The sequence below is a fragment of the Camellia sinensis genome, chromosome 9, assembly GCF_055761805.1.
Source record: "Camellia sinensis isolate YWXY chromosome 9, ASM5576180v1, whole genome shotgun sequence".
Classification (NCBI taxonomy): domain Eukaryota; kingdom Viridiplantae; phylum Streptophyta; class Magnoliopsida; order Ericales; family Theaceae; genus Camellia; species Camellia sinensis.
Window position 1 is genome coordinate 10,331,023 of NC_138969.1, and position 21,696 is coordinate 10,352,718.

General features: G+C 39.5%; 1 protein-coding gene across 1 annotated transcript; it reads left to right on the forward strand.

The window, feature by feature from the left end:
- Positions 1-11,259: 11,259 nt before the first annotated feature.
- On the forward strand, positions 11,260-11,955 carry LOC114259647 (LOB domain-containing protein 37). Its single transcript, XM_028199676.2, has one exon. The coding sequence runs from the start codon at positions 11,362-11,364 to the stop codon at positions 11,953-11,955; it is 594 nt and encodes a 197-aa protein (XP_028055477.2). The 5' UTR covers positions 11,260-11,361.
- The last annotated feature ends 9,741 nt before the right edge of the window (positions 11,956-21,696 follow it).

Here is a 21,696-nt window from a genome sequence, read left to right on the forward strand (position 1 = left end):
CTACCTAACTCTTGGTACTTAGCCATCCTCTCATCTTTTGCCTCATAGTCGCCTGAAATCTAGTTTACTACCAGCTGGGAGTCACTGTAAACCATTAGCTCGGTGGCCTTCATAAAAAGTGTTGATTTTAGGCCTGCTAAAAGCGCTTCATACTTCGCCTCATTGTTTGATGCTAGGAAGCCAAGGTTTCTTGCGGCATTTTCCATCCCCATTTCGGTTGTATCAGTCAAGTCAACTGGGCAGATGTGATGACTTCCTAGTGTGAACTCAGCCACAAAGTCTGCCAAAGCTTGGGCTTTTATTGCGGTTCTGGGTTGAAACTTGACGTCGAACTATCCTAATTCCACTGCCCACTTCAAGATTCGTCCTGAAAAATTTGCTCTCTCAAACAAAGCTTTTAAAGGAAAAGCTGTTAGGACGTTTATGGTGTGGGCGTGGAAGTAATGCGATAACTTCCTTGAGGCCATCATCAAAGCTAAGGCCAGCTTTGCCAATGGTAGGTACCTGGTTTTTGCACCCAGCAAAGTTTTGCTAACATAAAAGATAGGCAGGTGTTGGATTCCTTCCGCTCTGACCAACACTGCACTGACTGCATGTTGTGAAACTGCTAAGTACAAGAAAAGCTCTTCTCTAGGTACTGGGGTTACTAGCAACGGAGGAGAGGTCATGTAGTCTTTCAGGCTCTCTAGGGCGCGGTTGCATTCTTCATCCCACTCAAATTTGGCCTTCAGTGCTTGGAAGAATAGTCGACATCTGTCTGATGACCGGCTTATGAACTGGTTGAGTGCGGCAGCTAGGCTAGTGAGATGCTGTACCTCTTTAACTGTGTTGGGCCTCTCAAGATCTTGGATTGCTTTGATCTGAGAAGGGTCTACTTCTATACCTCGGTTGGTCACCAGAAAACCTAGGAATTTGCTTGAGCTTATGTCGAATGCACACTTGGATGCATTTAGACGCAATTTTCTTTTCTTAAGTATTTGGAACATCTCATCTAGGTCTTTGAGGTGGTCCTTCTTATCCTTGCTTTTGACCACCATGTCATCTATGTAAGCCTCCATTGTTCTGCCTAACAATGGTTCAAACATTTTGGTGACCATCCGTTGGAATGTAGCCCCTGTGTTTTTTAGGCCAAAGGGCATGACCTTGTAACAATACAATCCTCTTGGCATTGTAAAGGATGTGACCTCCTGGTTTGGTTTATACATAGCGATCTGATGGTAACCTCTATACGCATCAAGGAAGCTAAGTCGATTGTGCCCTATCGTCAGGTCTACCAGTTGGTCTATCTGTGGTAGGGGAAAACTGTCCTTTGGGCATGCCTTGTTGACTGTTTTGTAATCTACGCAGACACGCCATTTTTCGTTCTTTTTTGGTACTACTACAGTATTGGAGATCCACCTGGGATAGAACACTTCTCTGATGGCTCCTGCCTCCAGCAAGTTTCCCACTTCCTCCGCCACTATCTCTGCGTGGTGGAGTGCTGATCTACGAGTGCGCTGTATAATTAGTTTGGCAGTTGGGTGGACGTTCAGTTGGTGACAGATGAAGTTTGGGTCAATGCCAGGCATGTCGTATGGTGTCTAGGCAAACACTTCGATGTTAGAGGTTAAGAATTCCATGACCTCTATTCTCTCAGTGCTGGACAAAGGCGAGCCGAGCAAAAAGAACTTTTCTGGGTTCTTTTCATCTATCCTTACCTCTACCAAGTCTTCCACTGCCTTCAGTTTAGCTGCCTTGCCAACATCCGCAAACAATTCATTGCTCTCAGGCTCTTCCACCATCTGTACATACCTTTTTGCAGCTCGGCTGCCATTTACTGTGACGAAGCACTATTTTGACATAATTTGGTCTCCCAAGACCTCTTCAATTACTCCGGCTTCGTTGGGGAACCGCAATGCTTGATGGTAGGTCTACACTACCGATCGCATGGCGTGCAACCATGTTCCCCCCAGGATTATATTATAAGTGGAAGGGACCTTTAATACCCAGAATTCCACCTATTTTGTCATGGTTCCAGCTTTGACTGGGAGGATTATCTTGCCTACTGGCCACTCTGGCATTGAATTGAAGCCGACTAAGGGAGATGTAGCAGGTGCCAAGTCTTTGTCCCCCAGTTTCAGTTGTTTGAAGGTTTCGTAATACATTATCTCACATGAGCTTCCTTGGTCAATCAGAATCCGCTTGATGTCGAAATTCTTGACGTGCAAAGTCACCTCTAGTGCGTCATTGTGAGGGCAATGTAGCCTTGCTAGATCTTTGTCTGAGAAGGATATGACATTTGTAGCTTTTGTTCTGCCCTTTTTGATGGCAGGCTGTGCACGTAACACCTCTTTCAAGTGCTCTGCCTTCTTTATCATCCCCCTGAGTTCACATACCTACTCAGGTTCGACGATCCCATGAATAACGTTGATTATGCCTTGGGGTGGACCATCGACCAGTATCCCGTTCGGTTCGTTGAGGTCCTGGGGGGCTGGCTGCGTTCCCCCTTCTATGTACTGGTCCACGTGTCCAGCAGCCACTAACTCCTCCAGATGTTGCCTCAGGGGCTTGCAATTTTCAGTGCGATGCCTGTTCTCATCATGGAAGGTGCAACGGGATCTTTCATCATAGCCTTTTTGTGCTTCTCCCAACTTGGCTGGCCGCCGAATGAAGGGTTGATCACGTATCTCGCTGAGAATTCGGTAGATTGGTTTATTGAATACTGTGGTAATGGCAATGCGAACTCTTAACCTCTTTTTGTCTGGGTCTTCTCTGTTGGCCCGTCTGCCTTGCCCATTCCTGCTTAGTTGTTCTACTGTGTTGACTTTTGCTGTAGTCTTTTTATCTGGTATTGCTGTTGTGCCAGATTTTGCTTTAGCACGGGCACTATCTTCCTCCACGCGAATATGTTGATGTACTCTCTCCATTAGGGCCTCTATCGTGAGGGGTGGCATCATTGTTATTGAGTCCCTTAGTTTGTTCCCGACTGGTAAACCTCGTTTATATTATGTAATGGCGAGATTGGTAGAGCAATCCCCAATCTGGTTGAAGGTCTCCCAATAGCGACTGTTGTAAGACCTCAATGTTTCTTTTTCGCCCATGTCAATGGAGAGTAATTGGTCGATCTCCACTGGCGTCTTGGTATTTGTTCTGAACCTGGTCACGAATGCTTCTGCTAACTGTGTCCATGAGGCTATGCTGCCTTCTGGTAGCCTTTTGAACCAGGTTAGACCTAGGTCGCCAAGGCTGGATGGAAATAGGATGCACATCAGAGCCTTGTTTCGCCGGTATACTGCCATAACCTAGAGAAAGTGGCTTAAGTGCATGTAGGGGCCTATTTTCCCCTCATATGTGGTGAATTTCGACTGGTGAAAACCTAAGGGAAGTGGTGCGTTCTCAATTGCCGGAACGAACAGCGAGCTCTATAACCTTGCTAATACTTTGTCTGTTGGTTCGTAAGCAAGGCGCGGCATTGACATCCCTACCTCGACACTCCCATGTGTCCTAGGGGCAAACCGTTGTAGGGCTGAAACTCTGCGTCGGTCGTGAGTCCTGGTGTCCTCTTTCCATTGGACCCTTTCTTCAAGCACTGTTTACAAGTCAGATGATCTAGGCAACTCCGTGTGCCTAGATTTCATTTGGTGCATATGCGAGGGCTGATATGTGCTTCCCTCAGTGCACGACCTCTCAGTTCTCGTTCTCTCAGACCTGGAGTAACGAGTCCTGGAAGTCCTTGACTGGGTATCGCCTGTTCTAAGGCTCCTGCTTTCTGCTTGCGATGGTATGGTGCGTTCTCAATTGCCGGAACGAACGGCGAGCTCTGTAACCTTGCTAATACTTTGTCTGTTGGTTCGTAAGCAAGGTGCGGCATTGACATCCCTACCTCGACACTCCCATGTGTCCTAGGGGCAAACCGTTGTAGGGCTGAAACTCTGCGTCGGTCGTGAGTCCTGGTGTCCTCTTTCCATTGGACCCTTTCTTCAAGCACTGTTTACAAGTCAGATGATCTAGGCAACTCCGTGTGCCTAGATTTTATCTGGTGCATATGCGAGGGCTGATATGTGCTTCCCTCAGTGCACGACCTCTCAGTTCTCGTTCTCTCAGACCTGGAGTAACGAGTCCTGGAAGTCCTTGACTGGGTATCGCCTGTTCTAAGGCTCCTGCTTTCTGCTTGCGATGGTGTGGTATGTCTGCCACGATCTTCTGAGTGGCGAGGGGGCGTGTTTCCTTTGCGTCCCTTTCTTGTCGCCACCCCTTTTCCTTTTATCTGGCGTTTCATTGTCTCCATGTCTGCCGCTATTCTCCTTATTAACTCATCTTGCTCCCTTACGCGATCTTCCAGAACTTGAGGATCCAACATTCGCCTCTGTTTTTCAGGACTTTGAAAGTGACGGGGACCGGTCTCTCCCTTGTGTCCCTCCACGAGTTCCGTTGCTGGGGTTCTAATTCTGCCATGGGTGGGACAAAGGGTAAACCTTCGTGCCTCCCACCCCTCTTCGGGGTTTGCCCATAAATAGCAGATTGCGGCAAGTCTTTATTGTGCGCCATTGATTTCAACTAGAGAGGAAAACTCGATCAAAATGTTTTGTTCTTTGTGAAATTCCCATAGACGGTGCTAATTTTACAAGCGTGAAATAATTTTCTCGTATAATCCTGTTGATCAAGTTTACACCCCTCCAAACAACGTTGCTTTGCCACTTGAAAACACTAACGTGAGCTAACCGGCGGGTGTGTACCGGAAACCCCTCTGATGCATAAGTCAGCAACTAGACAATAGACAATAGGCTCTGTGTATTCTAGAGTAAGAATTGGGATACCTGTACATAGGTCCTGCTATGAGTTTTTATAGATTTTGTCTGGCTTAATCCTAGTAGGATTCTAACTCTCCTTCTAAGAGTCCTTCTAAGAATCACATACCCTGCTCACTACTAACCAAGTGAGATGGTTTTCACAATCCTAGTAGGACTATACTCTCTTTAGCAGAGTTCTCCTAGGAGTCTCGTGCCCAAGGATGATGTTTATCCTTACAACATCCTCATCACTATAAGCCAAGTGAGATGGCCGCACTCTGTTCGGCTGCTGATGCCTAACCGAGATAACCTGCTCTGAACCGCATCGCGTTTGACCTCGGTAGTATGACAAGACAACCGAGCTAATACTGCCATGCTTAAGTGCCAGTTTTAACCGAGCTTCACCTAGCTCGGTTTCCACTTTGTTCTAGTAATTCAACTCCCTGCACCTCAGACTTATGACCGAGCTAGCTAGGCCCAATGGGGAAGTCTACTCTACTCGACCCACAGCTCGGCTCGCTTCTTTCCATTCCTAGCTCGGCCCAAATTTACACATTTTACCCTCTCAGTAATGATGGAAGTACAACGGCTATAAACGGCTATAAATGTTCAAAAGGCTAAAAGGTTCAAACGGTTCAAGTGGAAGATATTCAAATTGGTAATGATAGAAGTACAACGGCTATAGACGGCTATAAATTCAAATGACTATAACGGCTATAAACGAATATAATTTTCATTATATATACCAAAGCCTCTAATGTAAACAAGTTACAACAAAAACCTGAAAATATTCTTTGATTTATAATCACTCACATCTATTCTCAGAAATTATACACTGAGCCTTATAGCTTTAAGCCCATCTTTCCTGTGTGAGATTTACAGAAAAATTAAAACTTCATTTTATATATCTATTTTTGAGAGATATTTATTGTAAGCTTTCTTTGAAAGCAAAAATATCATTTCATCTTGTAAAAGTGTTGCAAACACTGTATTTTTGAAATCTTGAGAGTGATTGTGAATCACCTAAGATTTGCAAAGGTTTTGGCTTGTGAAATTTGTGTAAAATCCGTGGAGGATTGCTCCATTTGTAAAGAGGTTGCTAGCACCCCAGTGAAGTTAGAAGATAGTGAAAAATCTCAAGTGAAACTTGAGGAGTGGATGTAGGCTTGGTTGAAGCCGAACCACTATAAATCTATTTGTCTCCTCTTCTCTAATCTCTTTACTTTCCTACTACTGCTATAGCTATCTAATATTCATGTGTTAATCATTTGATTTATCCTGTATGTTAGTTATACTTCATTATTATTTTGCTTGATCATTTACTGCTAAGTTCATCATTGTGCTTGTTAATAATTTGTTGTACTAGTAGTTAATTTTATTAGGGTATTATTAATTTTAATTTGTAGAAATCTAATTCACCCCCCTCTTAGGTTGTTTTTTGGATAACACCTTACAATATAAACGGGTCGGATTATCAAAAAAGATTTAGAAAAATCTCCTATCGAAACACCACAAATCCCTGCAGGATCTCCGAATTCGTTGGATTTAGGTTGAGACTAAAAAAGTACAAAAAGATAAAATAGACTAAATAAGTTAATAAGACAAAATGTCACATTCAAATCATAATCATTTTATTTTTTCTCTCACAAAAAGTAAAAAAATCAAAAAATTATTTCCAAACAAAACTAATTTAGGTAGACTAAATTAACCAAAAAATTAAAAATATCAAACCAAAAAAATTCTTTCTCCAACCAACCCTAAATCATTATTCATTCATTTATTTGTTTGATATATACTATCATTTATTATTTGGATATGATTTTGGTAGCATAGCTTGTGAAAAGAATTGTCAAAGCACATAATCTTAGCCACAAAGTAATCTATTATTTATTATGTCATTACTTTTTTAGGAGTATCAAGGATTTCGATTAAAATTAAATAAGCTTGATAGTATACAAATTGGTTATGTGACATCAATTTTTGTCATTTTTTGGATTATTATTTATTTTAAGAAAACTTATAATTTTTTTTTTTTAGAATTTAACCTCTTATAACAAATTTTTAATTATTTCAATTTAAACTCTCAATTTTAAAATAAAATTTATTATAACTATCCGTTAGTTATAACTATGAAAATAAAGATAATTTTTTTTTTTTTTTTAATCATGCTGGACGAAGATAATTGCCATGGATCAAGGAAGGTAGGATAGAGGTGGTAGTGAGTTTGAGAAGTAGAGGAGTGCGGTGGGAGTGTTTATAGCATGTTGGATTTTAGTTAAAATTTATACAAAGACAAAATAAGTTTAAATGGCTAATAAAATAAAGGGAAAATCGGTCTAAGGTCCCTATCCACTTTTTAATAATGGATTAGGTCCACAATATATTCTTTTGTAGTCTAAGGTCCCTCACCCCCATACCCAACAAATTAGACACAGGTGATAGAATTAAGCTTGAAGACAATGAGACGATCGTGCTCCACAGTGTGAAACCGGCAACGATCCTCAACATCGACCAAGAGTTCGCCTTCTTCGGAGGAGTGGACACTCCGCCCGCTTCAGCGTCGACGTCCGCCTCTGGTTCGCGATCTCCGACAATGAGGCAACGGTCTGGACTCTGCTTTGGCCGCTCGAGCTCTCCGTCAACAGAGACCAAGGTCCATAGCTATTGCTGCTTGCTGCCATGGAAGTTGTGTGTGTGTTTCTTGGTTTTTTTTGAGGCTTCTCCGTTGAAGTTGAAATTTCTGGCTCTGGTTCTGAGGGTAGAGCAAGAGTGAGTTCTCTTTCCTCTTCAATTCTTTTCCTTCTTTCACAATTTTTGGTTGTTTTTTTTTGGCACAAGGGTGGAATTATCTGGTTAAAATGTTTTGTCAGTTTATCAAAATTTTTCCCCAATGAAAGGAATTGTCATATTGTGATGTGAAACTATCAATCAATCTATTTCTCAATTAAAATCATCTATAGTATTTAGATGATCATGTTAACCATTTTGTTTCTGGTTTTGTCCATTTTGTGTATTTCTTGTTTTGTCCATTTTGTTTTATTACAGAAATTCTGGGTTTAAACTAAAATTTCCATGGGTTGATTTTGAAATTTCTCTGGAGAGGTAATGTTGTGGAAATGTAGAGAAATTTCTCTGGAGAGTGGAACATATATGGAAGGCCAGAGAAATTTGAAATATCTCTGGAGAGTCTATCAAAGGCTAAGGAGACCAGAGAAATTTGAAATTTCTCTGGAGAGTGGAACATATATGGAAGGCCAGAGAAATTTGAAATTTCTCTGGAGAGTCTATCAAAGGCTAAGGAGACCAGAGAAATTTAAAATTTCTCTGGATGGATAATTTTGTTAGAAGACCAGTGTAAGGGTGTTTATGGATGCAGAGAAATTTAGATTTTCTGAGAATAATTAGATTTTCCAGAGAAATTTGGACTGAAATTTCTCTGGACCAATTTTCTCTGGACTGAAATTTCTCTGCACCAATTTTCTCTGGACTGAAATTTCTCTGCACCAATTTTCTCTGGACTGAAATTTCTCTGGATCAAGGTTGAGGGACCTTAGACATTATTAAAATATTGTTGATGGACCTTAGACTTCATAAAAATATTTGATGTCCTTTATACTATAAAATCATAATATCAAGGACCTTAAAAAAAAAAACCCTAAAATAAAATGTCATATTAAATCTATAATCATTTTATTTTCTCTCTTATAAATATCATATCCAACTACAAAAAATTTCAATTATTTTTTTAAATACAAAAATTTTAACATATTAAAATAATCAAAAATTAAAATAACATACTAAAATAATAACTTCACAAACATTTACACAGTAAAAAGGGATGATAATAGATTGGAAAAGAGAAAAGATAGCGATGAAGGACAATAATGAGGGGAAGGAGAGATGTAGTGGTGAATGATAAAAAGGGATAACAATAAATTGGGGAAGAAAAGGGAAGCTGATGGATGATGAGGGTGATAAATGAAAATCTGTTAACAACAATGAAGGGAAAAAAAATGAAGGGAAAAAAATTTCAATTGCCTAAATTGCATTTTATTGTTAGTTATAACTAACGGATAAATAGATGGTTAGAATTGGTACTGTTTTAACAGTTCAAGATTTAAATTAAAAAATTAAAGTTTGATTTGTTGCTGAACCCAAACTTTAATCCTTTCCGTTGTATCCAAAAAAAAAAAAAAAAGAACCCAAACTTTAAATATATATATATATATATATATGTATATTTTGTATAATTTCTTTTTAAAAAATTTATTGGTTTTATTTAGTATAAATGAGTGATTATTCAGTGTTCCTGAAATATAGACACGTGATATTTCATAAGATTTTGATTAGTAGAGAGGGATATGGGTCCACGATTTATGTTGGGGATGAGAGAACAACATGGAGACTAAGTATTTGATGATTGACTTGACATATGACCACGTGGTATTTCGAAATTATTAAATAATTTCCCTAAAATAAAGTTAGGCTCCTCTCAAATTTAAATATAAACTTAACCATTATGTTCGACTTTGTAGAATAATAGGATTTACTATGGATTTTATTTGAGTAATTCAAATTATTCATTTTCTATAACATTTTGTGAATATTTGGATGTGTTTGATTGAACAGACTGGATAAAGAGGGATTAGAATCTATCGGATTTGAGTACTGGGACTGTGAATCTCCCAGACTATTTGGTTGGATTTGATATGTATCATGTGTTTGTTTTTTCATGGGATTAGATGTTTGGAAATGACTATTTTTAGTGAATCCAACGTTTGGTTGGACGAACTGGATAGGATAAATGAACAAAAGACTATTTTACAATTTTTCAATTGTTTACTAAGTAATAGCAATATTAAACATATCTTTAATATTTTAATTATTTTTAGCTAGATTAAATAAAATTTATTTTATTTTATTTTTTAAAAAATTAAAAAAATTTGTTTTTTAAAAATAAAATAAATAAAATATCAATAAAAATATATGTTATTTTTTTAATTAAAATTTTAAATAAATTTGTTTTTAAAAATAATAATAATTAAACAATGAAATTAAATAAAACATCTATTAAATTTAAATAATGAAATTAAATAAAATATAAACAAAATTTTAAAATAAAACATAAATAAAATATCTATAAAAAATTATTTTAAAAAAATTAAATAAATAAAACATCAATAAAAAGTTAAATAAAATAATTTTATTTTTAAATTAAGACATTTAAATTTTATCGATTTTTATTAAATATAATATAAAATTAAATAGTAGAGGGTCAAAATGGTTATTTTACCACCTAATCCCAACAGTGAATAGTTCCCAAAAAATTGTCCCATACCCCCCTAGGATACAATAAGGAGTCCAGCGGGACTCCATGTCCGACAGACTAAAAAAAAAATAAATGGCGAATAAGAAGCCATCAATGGATTACAATCCAAATAGCGGATTGTCCCCCCTAATCCGGCGAATCAAACACGCCCAGAAAATTAAATCAATTTCATAATTATAATATTTTCAAACACTCCAGATATCCCCATGGCAACATGAACAAGTGCGTGCGCCTCTCTCCTTCCTTCTCTCTTTATTTTTTTATTATTTTTATTTATTTTTCATCATTCATGAGTGATTTGATGAAAAATGTTAAGAAGGCTAAGGTTTGTAATTTGAGTGAAAAATAGTGAGATGTAAGCTTATTTGGTGAGAAGCAAGTTGATGGTTATAAAATATTTATAATATTAAAATTGTTCTTTAAAACACAAAAAGAAGAAAAGAAATTCTCACTCTTGTCATTTTCTCACATGTTTTGCTTTTTACTATCCAAATACAACGAAAAAACAAAATTATTATTATTATTTTTCTATTTATATCATAATATATATTTTTTCTCTTATCTTATCATCCAAACGGAATTGGGTTACGGGGTAGTGGCTGCGTGAGAGCCACCTGATAATGAAATTGGAAGACTTACTGGTTGCTTTACGGGCGTTACGTGATCTTACTCTTTACAAATCACAATTTGTCACGTTTCTTTATATTTCTCAATCTTCAAATACAAATTTGTGAGTTTTACCTCCTCTACTAATTACAATTTTATTAAGACACTACGTAAAAAATACTCCAAAATTAACTAATAACTTCTCTTAAAATTGTTAAAACTACTCCACTTCACCTACTCCACTACACAATTCCACCTACTCCACTACACCTACTCTCCACCCACATCTCTTATATAAAGGAGACCAACTATGTACATAAAATAAATCAATCATAATACATACAATTTATTCTCTCTCTATTTCTCTTTATACATTAAATTTTACATGGTATCAGAGCGAGGTTAAGAACTTAGTAATTCCGCTTCACCGGCGGGCGGCAGCCTCGCCTTGGCCGTCCGCCGGACAAACCCAAATTTTCTAATTTCTCTCTCTGCAGACAGCTCTATTTCCCTTCTCACTGACCACGACTTTGCTTCATATTCTCAGCCACCTCCTCACCCTTCAAGCCTCTCTTCTTCTTCTTCTTTTTCTTCTTCTTCCATTTTCATTAATTTCTTCGATTTGGAGTCAGAATTATTACCAGAATCTGACGTTTCATGTGCCATGAGATGAGTTGCAACGGTTGTCGAGTTCTTCGGAAGGGTTGCAATGACAATTGCATACTGAGGCAATCAATTCAAGGTATTGAAACCTCTCAAGCTCAGGCTAACGCCATCGTCTTCGTCGCCAAGTTCTTCGGCCGCGCCGGCCTCATGTCCTTCCTCTCCTCCATCCCCCCCGACTCCCAACGATCTGCTCTGTTTCAGTCTCTGTTGTTTGAAGCGTGTGGACGGACTGTGAATCCGGTGAACGGAGCCGTCGGACTGTTATGGACGGGGAACTGGCACGTGTGCCAAGCGGCGGTGGAGACGGTGCTCCGAGGCAGAGCCCTACGGCCAATTCCGGAGTCTTCCGGCGCATCTCCGGCTGACGAATTTGACGACGCCTCAAACACTAACAACCACAACATCGATTTCTTCAGATCCAGAGATCTGTATTTGGCTCGTAAAGCGAAGAATAACAATGAGTTGATGATCACAGCGAGACAGCACACCGTCGGCGGCCACAGCCGATGTTGGCGTGATACCAACCGCGACGCCACACAGTGGGTTCTCTCTGTATACTCCACACAGTGGCTTCACCTGAACTGATGACCCTCATCTTCTCCACTACCCATTTTTATTTTATTTTATAATCAACATACCCATCATTCTTTTCCCCACTACAATATATTATACTAGCCTTCATTGATTCGAGTGGATTCCAATACTTTATTTTATATATTATTATTATTATTATTTCCAAAAAAAAAAAAAAAAAAAAACGTGGTCTAAGCCTACACCTAGGGCCATAATCTCTCTCTCTCTCCATGGACCCAACATCATCATCATCATGTACCCCACTCTCTCTCTCTCATTTTTTCACTTTCTAACCCACCAGTGCACATGCTTTCCCCATTAATATATTATTATTAAAAAAAAAAAAAAAAATACCAAACACCATGGTAGATTTTAACAAAACCGTGGGCCAAAAAACCCACGTGACCCAATCTCCTTTTTTTTCCCTCACTCTTTCGTTTTGATTTCAAATATATTAATATTGTTTCTTTCTTTATTTATTTTTCTTTCATCTTAGTTTTAATCTTTTTTCCATTATTATTTATGCTCCCTATTGTGTCATTCTTGCCATACGATTTGCACAAAAAAAAAAAAAAAAAAAAACTCGTTTTATTCATGACAGGGATCAACCCCGATCCCATTTCTACACCAAAACACACAAAAAAAAAAAAAAAAAAACAACAACCAACACCAACAACAACAAAGACCACCATCACAACACCAAAAGATTTGTTTTCTTTTCTGCAGACGGCCACCCACCGACCTCACTTCTTCGCCTCTTCCGCCGGTCTTTTCTTCTTGCCTCCCTCCTGGACGGCCCTTGACGGTGTTGCCTCCGTGTTTCCCGCGCCGCCGAGCCCGTTCACTCCCCCTTGCTCCTCCACCGCAGCATATGGCGGATCTCCGAATCGGAACATAATGGTGGCCTTCCGCTTCAGCTCCTTGTTTTCCGCCTTTAGCACACATATCTCTACTCGCGCATCCTTATACGTGCGCTGGAGTAGAGCCAGTTGGACGTTTAACTGCTGCACCTCATTTGTCCTACTCTGAAGCCGGTGCGACAAGTTTGTGACTGCCGTCATGGTCTCCACACATGACTTCAATGTATACTGATTGGCCTCAATATCTGATTGCACTGCCATTATTTGCTCCACAGACCGCATAGGAAAGGTCAACGGAGCAAAACCAGGGGCGCTTGATTGAGGTTCAAGGGCAACCGCACCGGTTTTCTCTCTTGTGGACTCGTTGAGGTCTGGAAAGAGAATGAGCAGACCACGAGAAGAAGAGGCCATGTTATGGGTTACAGAGTGTTTCAGGGTTTGCAGCTCTTAGCGCAAAGCTCTCAAAGAACGAAGAGGTTTCAACTGGTTTGTTATGCTTCCAAGCCTCAGGCTTCGCTTTGGTATATAAAGACAATGACGAAGAGGACGACACGCGCTCTGTCGATCACGTGCATCGCCGTGTGTCTGGCGCGACTTTTGATGGCTCGCCGCTCGATGATTTCTGTCGGGCATGACTTTTGATGCAGTGGGCGCGCCTTTTGAGGGCGCGACTTTTGAGGGCTCGATATATATATATGCATGTATATCTTTTGGGCAGCCTATATACACACTCATACAGTGTCTTCTCCAACGGTCCGGCATGACCCCATAAACTGTCCCGACATTGATTCCGGTTAGCTTCTCCAACGGTCCGGCATGACCCCATAAACTGTCTCGACATTGATTCCGGTTAGCTTCTACAACGGTCCGGCATGACCCCATAAACTGTCCCGACATTGATTCCGGTTAGCTCCTACAACGGTCTGACACAACCATACAGTGTCTTCACCAACGGTCTGATACGACCATACAGTGTCTCCTATCCTCTTTTATTTTATGTATTAGTCTATTTTCTTATTTTATTCCTCTTTCCAAACTCAAGTTGATTTGTGTCTCTCCTCCTTGAGTTTGCGGGGGGCTGTTAAAACTACTCCACTTCACCTACTCCACTACACAACTCCACCTACTCCACCTACTCCACTACACCTACTCTCCACCCACATCTCCTATATAAGGGAAACCAACCATATACATAAAAAAATCAATCATAATACATACAATTTATTCTCTCTCTATTTCTCTTTATACATTAAATTTTACAAAAATTGAGAGGATCTCTACGAATAACAATTCTATTAAAGTATCATGTAATGATACTTCAAGATCAATCAATATCGTCTCTTGAAATTGGGAGGGTTTTGATGATTTGTGGTAGTGGTGAAGCTGGTGGTGGATTTGGTACGGAAAAGTTTGATGATTTGTGGTAGTAGAAAAGCTGACGGTGGATTAATCAAGCCCCTATGGAATGTTTGATGTTTTTTTTTTCTTGTTTCTCAATGTTTACAAAGTAAAACTAGAGGTTTAGCAGCTTGGGAGCCAGTAAAAGCAGGGGTTTGGCTAGAGGTAATACTACTTAATGCGTTTTTTGCAGTGCAAACCCAAACACCTTTTTTCTTTTAATTTGTAATCTTGAACTTTTTTCTTTTCTTTTGGGAAGCTTCTTAATCCTACAGAGTTTTTTAACTGATATTGTAATTGAACACTAGTACGTAGAATGCACAGTAGCATCAATCCAGGCTTTTGTGTTATTCATGAAATTATATCCAGGACACCGCAAAAAGGAGATTGAAGTTTTCATAAAAAAGGCAGTTCGTTTCTGTTGGCTGCATATTTTGTATAGGTCAATCACAACTTAACATGTGGCAAGATGAGGGCAACATGAAGAGTTAATTCAAGTCTTCAATTGAAATCAGACACGTGGCAGTTAATATTGGTAATCATGGATCTACAGAGTACTGGATCAACAGAAAAATACAAGATAATGTGGCCTAACGGTTACTCACAAAGTTTAAATTCAAAATCAGGAGGGAAGCCTAACTGCAAGAGTGGCATAGTGGGATTGATTGTGAGAGAGCATGCTCAGCAATCATGGGAGGACATTTCGACGGTTGAAAGCCCACTTCGACGGTTATTATTGGAAAGTATAAATAGCAGAGAAGGCTCCAGAATGAAGATCCAGACTCAGATCAAAAAATCAGTTTATTTACTTTGTTTTTTCCTTCCAGTTTTACAGTTCTTTACATTTCTGCATTTCAATTCCTGTATTGCACTTCATTCCTAGGAGTAGTTTCAAATAGCTTGTTACTATAAACCTCTACGAGGCTAGGTCAGATCATTGTAAGTTTTTCATTTTATTTAATGAAATTCTGAAATTATTCTTCACTTGTTGTTATTTATTAAATTCTCCTAAAATAAGCTACTGGTAAAAGTCCTCTTCATTGAGGCTGAGAAAACTAAAACAAAATCGTCTGATAATTGGTTGGCAATTACTATTCTGTAATGACTGATTGATTCTTACTGGCACGCTTAAAATTACATTATTAACCTTCGAAAGCCAAAAAAGCCAACAGTTTCCTTGAAGATATCCAAATGTTAGATGGGTCATGGTACGTTGTTCCCAACTTTCTATGTGTGTGTGTGTGTATAATTACTGTAAAGGGAAATATTTGGGTGAAAGGCCTGCACAAGCATGAGATACAATAGTAAAAAAAATTATATGAATTTATTTTATTTAATTGGGCATATTATTGACAGAGCAGAATATGATGAAAAAGAATTGATCTCACATTATTAGAACACGTCTTAGTTTTGTTTGAACCTACTATATTTCTCTCTCATGCAATTGCGAATGTGAATGTGGTAGGTATGGGAATTTGGGGGGTTTGCTTCACGTATGGGACATGGTTTGCGCTAGGAGGGCTGGTAGCAACGGGGAAGACATACAACAATTGTGCAGCCATCCGTAAAGGTGTTGAATTTTTGTTGTCATCGCAACGAGACAGTGGAGGTTGGGAAGAGAGTTACCTTTCTAGTCCCCTTAAGGTTTACTTTTTAACTTCCTTCCAAAATATGAATCCTTAACCAAAATCAATGCATACTAGCTAGCTAGCTAATTAAAATTTTCTTTTAATTATTAATTCATTTATTTCCATGTATAATCAATTAACTAATTCTATATTCTTTGTGTCACAACAGAAATATGTACCACTAGAAGAGAATCGAACCAATTTGGTGCATACTTCATGGGCCATGATGGGTCTACTTCATTCCGGCCAAGTAAAACTTCATCTACATATACATACTCAACAAATTAACACAAACAATATTCAAAACAAAATTTGTGCTATTCTTTAAATTCTGTAACTAACTAGGCCGAGAGAGACCCAAGACCTCTACATCGTGCTGCAAAGTTGCTGATCAATTCCCAAATGAAAAACGGAGATTTCTCCCAAGAGGTATTCATCAATTCTCTACAACATAACCAATTTTACCATCTGTCATAAATATGATTAATACACAAAAGAGAGGACAAACAAAAATTAATTTCAGTTCTTCGATCAATATTATTTTACTTTTGATCATAAATTTACATTTTTCCCTCTTGTTTTTTTTTTTTTTTGGTGACAAATGCAAGAAATTACTGGAGTTTTCATGAAGAACTGCATGTTACATTATGCAGCCTACAGGAATATATATCCGTTATGGGCACTTGCAGAATACCGTAACGAAGTCAAATTGGCATCTTAATAAAGAAAATTAAAATTAAAATTCTCTCAGCTCAAGTTAATCTTGCCATCCTCATGCAGCTATTGTCACTACTCTCCACAAAACAAATAAAATGGTTACTCATCTTGGGAGGTTGTTGTTCTAGTGATTTTGGGTCTAATGTAATATGCAAAGGGTTTAAAGGCTTATTTTGTTTTCGTATGTTAATAAGAGCAATTGAATAGTGATATTTTGCCTCCATGGCCAATTACCCTCTTTGTCAACATAAATTGTACCCATCAAGACTGTTTAATTTCAATGACACTTTCTTATTTATTTTAAGTAATAAATAAAATGAAGGGGGAGGGTTGCCCCCCTTTGTAGCCTTTTCACATTAGTCATTAATAGAAAAATAAATAAATAAAATATTTGTATTTGTCCTTTTGTCATATGCAACAATATTCTTAGTCCTTTAATTTTTAATATATCAATTTCATTTATGAAGTTTTAAATTTGAGTCAAAATGATTGAATTTTGAACTTGTAGAGAAGTGGTTTGGAAATACTTCAGAATCCAGTCAGACGTCTTTGATCCTCTGATTGCTACCTGAAAAAGGGATGAACATTCCGGTCGGGGGTGCTAGAATTAGCACTCTGACGGACAAGTCAATGGCCCTGTTTGGTAGAGCTGTGGGAAAGTGCTTATAGCTTATGCCTAAACAGCTTATAGCTTATAACTATGAACATAAACTGATTTCTAACTTATAAATTAAGCATCTCCTGCCCCACTCAAAGAATAAGCTGATTTCTGACTTCCAAAAAGCTATAAGCTATAAGCTATAAGCTAAACCAAACACATCAAAATAACTTAAATTAAGCTGAAAGCTGAAATAAGCTACTTTTAAGTTCTGCCAAACAGGCACAATATCCTCTCTAGTTTACTTCTATTTCAAGTTATGTCATCTATTCTCACATACCTGCTTTAGTTGACATTTCTCCAGTTTTATATTACCTCTGGGCCTGAGGGTCGGGCCCACTCTTGATCTCGCACGTAGTTACTTATTCGGCCTTCCTATTGAGTGTTGGCTCCTGTTCGGCTCTTTATACGGCCGATTCCTTTATTCGGCTTTATAAGTCCTTAGTTAAGGCCGAATTACTTTAGCCAGATGTCGATCAAAGTCCTTGGCCTCTTTCTAATTGATTTTATTCGGCCCCCATAATTGCCTCCCGAACATCCGACTAATACCAAATAGCCAAAATGTTTGGGTGCGTATGGAAAGTCAAAAATATGGCGCTCGCACTACTTCCAACATCGAAGCGTTAGAATGAACACGGTTTTAGAAATGATTATAACTTCCCACCTCATCGTACACGTTGCTCATTTAATGCGATACACAACCGCGCTGTCTTTTCGAATATTTTTTGAATATGCAAGGCTTGTTGGCTCGTTCATAGTATCTCTCTTCCAAGACCTCTGTGACTTCTGTCTGCTTCCTATTGTCCTCCTCTCTGTAAACTGTAAGTTCCTTTCTTCCTTGTATTTCGTTCTTTTTTCAGCTCCCATTTTCTTGTTCGTTTTTTAGTTAGCATGTTTTCAATTCCAATTTAAATGGCGAAACACCTGAAAGACCTCATTTCTGCGGACCGTATTTCTTCCTTTCGATGCTATTTCTCCATTCCAGATGACGTCCATCTGTCACTCGTGGCAGACAGCGTAGTTGATATGGAGAGGGCTGATGCAAGTACGATCATCTTTCCTCTCCTGTCAATCGCTGAGGGCGGAGTTTGTTTCCCTCTTCATCCGTTTCTTAGGGCCGTTTTTCGTTACTAGGGTCTAATCCCTTCTCAGCCAAATGTAAATTTTTACCGAATCATAATGGGCATAATAGAATTAAATCGTCGTCTTAGGAATAATCTAGGCATCCTTGTTATACGGCATTATTATGCCTTGGCGAAGTCTTCTGGTCGGCAAGGACAATACTTTCTCAGGGCCAAGGACATTGATCACCATCTGGTGACTATGCTTGCCAGCTTTGGTAAGCGTGTCGATGACGTCATGGTCATTGTTCGAGGCAACTGGGAATTCAACGAAGACGAAGATCGCCAGGATCTTGTGCCTAGACAAAAAGGTGAACCAGGTGGCCGTATAGTCCCATTTCTTCGCGTATTTTTTATACGTTTATTCGGCTTCTATTCCATGTACTTATCGTTTCATTTGTGTAGGCAACAATCTGAAGAAAGCACTAACTTCGACCGACGACGGCATGCTTGAGCAAATCAAAACCATGCTCAAATTCTTTGGCTGTCCAAATCTTCAGAAGCAAGGGCAGGCTGCCCACGTGCTGCTGCGATACGATCCAACGTATTCAACTTTTTCGGCTGCAAATCATATCTTGATTCCAAGAACGGAAGAGCATCTTACGGCTTTGATCTTCCCAAACTACAAGAGCCTTAGGGTCATCGGCCTTGAGGGTTTAGATTCGGACCCAGGCAGTGAAGTCGGCGATCAGGTCGACGAATAACCAAGTCAGTCCAACTTGGACGGATCTGAGGGTCATTTGGAAGAGGAAGTTGACGCAGCTCTTATTTTGGCTTTTGAAGAAATCGGCTTCAACCTCCCATCCACCTCAGGTCGAATTGACACATCTCTAGAAGATGATATTTTCACCGATCTAGGAGATTTACTTAGCATAGACCCCGAAAATATGGCTGGTGAAGCGCTCGCACAGATGGCGAAAAGGAAGAATGCCGAAAAGATGGCAGCTCGAAGGAGGGCCAAAATCGCCAGATCTGAACCCTCACCGCCTGCTCCTGTTGAGGAAATTGAACAAGAGACTGTTGTGGTTGATTTGGTCATTATACAATGTCCTGCCGACTCGGTCATTAATCAATTAGACGACCATGTTACCGAACAAAGGGGGGAGAAACTCCCCGCCGAGATTGAGGCCAACTTTTCTGGAGATTTAACCGATAAACAGCCTTACATAGCAGAGTCCCAAGACTTGACGGTGCCGTTTATTATCCAACCTAGAATCAAGAACACGTCGGTTTCTGCCAACGCGTTGGCTCTGAAGGACGCCGCTGTGGCCCTAAGTGTGGCCTCGTCAATCTCCTTGCTGACGGACAGGGCTGCGTTCCGTGTAAAATCGAACGTGATTTCGATAACGTTAGCTGCTCAGTCGACGATATTGGTAAGTAATTGGCAAATTTTATACTTTATTCCTTTGTATACCAATTAACTTTCTTATGTTTTTGTTTCAGGTGGCGGACATAATCGTAGAAATTGGCCGTCGTCACTATGACGCCGTTGAACAAATTGGCTTACTCAAAGGCGAAGTTGAAAACGAAAAGGGGAAAGCCAAGGAGGCTCTGGCCAAATTGGCAATGGCATCTCTGAGAGCCGACTCCGAGGCTAGGAAGGCAGAAGATGAGCAAGTTAGGGCCAACGCTGAAGAAGAAAAAGCCAAAAGCACCGACCTACTCAGGGCGGCTGCTAATGAGAGAGTGAATATGAGCAATGACGTGCTCAAATTGGCCAAAGAGGCAATCACAAAGCTAGAAGCCGACTTGGAGGAATCGAAGAAGGTGAAAGAAATCGTCGACTCTGAGATTTCCAAGGCGTTCGAAGCCGAAGAGAACGCTGCCATGAAAAAGTACATGGAGGAGGTGCCCAAGTTTGAAAACCGGGGCTTTAAACACAGTTGGCTTAAAGCCTTGGCGACCGCCAACGTAACATTGGGGCAACCGATTCCATACGAGCAGCTGGATGTTGAGCCGTTGGAATCGGACCCTGAAGAATAAAATAGAATTGGCATAAATTTTCTTTATGTTAGGCGTCTTTTGTATGTAGTGTTTGTAGGTTTTTGTTCATTTTGTTTGTAAGTTTTTCGTAGGGCAGTTTTCATGTGTAAAGTGACTGTTCGTCTTTTGTATTCAGTTTATTAATGAAAATCGCCCTTTTTGTCTCTATTCTGAATTTGCTAATTTAAATTGATGGATAGCCGAATTAAATTTAACCTTGCAACCTTTGGCCATAACATAATCTGCCGAATTAAATATACGACTCAATGTTAAGCTTGTCTGGCCAAGTGGGGCAGTGTAATGTTATTCAGCTATAACATTATATGCCGAATAATCACATATTTGCCTATGCTCCATTTAGATGTCGTTCTAGAGCCGAGTAAGGCATACAGTTTGCAACGTTAACATAATGGGTGACTATAATCTGCCGATTAGATGGGGCCTTGTAGTCTGTACAAATATTTATAAATAGAGGTTGAATAGATTAATAAATCTGCCCTTGCCCCAGCTGATCAATGAACATAACTGCCAAATATGTGTAGTTCATGGATTGGGTGGGGCACAGTAATTTTTCGACAAAATGCTTTGAAAGTAGGCCGAATGGATTAATAAATTTGCCTTTGCCCCAACTGATCCATGGACAAAACCGCCGAATATGTGTAGTTCATTGATTGGGTGGGGCACAGTAATTATTCGGTGAAATGCATTGAAAGTAGGCCGAATAGATTAATAAATTTGCCCTTGCCCCAGCTGATCAATGGACATAACCGTCGAATATGTGTAGTTCATGGATTGGGTGGGATACAGTAATTATTTGGCGAAATGCTTTGAAGCGATCGCTTTGGAAACGCTGCACTCGTAATTAACAAGCGGGGTGGGGGCTAGGCATCCGTGGATTCTATGCTGTTAATAAATATATTTTGCTCAAATTCAATAGACTGTGAGAGGGAAAAGAACGTTGTGTTGAACTGAGGAAATTTGTATGACAAGAAGAATATTCTTTAACAGTAGAGGGGAGGGCAAGACACTAGCTGAACTGGATTTAGAAATGAATCGAGGAGGTGGCGAACCTGGGCGAAAGGGTAACAGCACATCAGAGGAGCGTGAGAGGCGTCGCTCCTCCCATCATCGAAGTAGGTCTCCAAGAGGGAGTGGGGTAGAGAAGTCACCCAGAAAGGAGAGACAGCAACAAGGGAGCTTTCCCCATTCGCAAAACAAAACCAGCAGGCCACCACGTCTGTTGAGTTTTTTGATTTTCGTTGGAAATAAATCGATGATTGAAGTGGATTCGATTATCCATGATCTAAATGTGGTAGTCGAGTTTGCTCGACAAATTTTTTCCCCCGAAGTCCAGCAATTAATGGTCGGTCGGCTTGATTACAAAAATT

Bases quoted from the DNA above. Each gene is read 5' to 3' on its own strand.
- LOC114259647 (XM_028199676.2), top strand. From the start codon at position 11,362: ATGTGCCATGAGATGAGTTGCAACGGTTGTCGAGTTCTTCGGAAGGGT.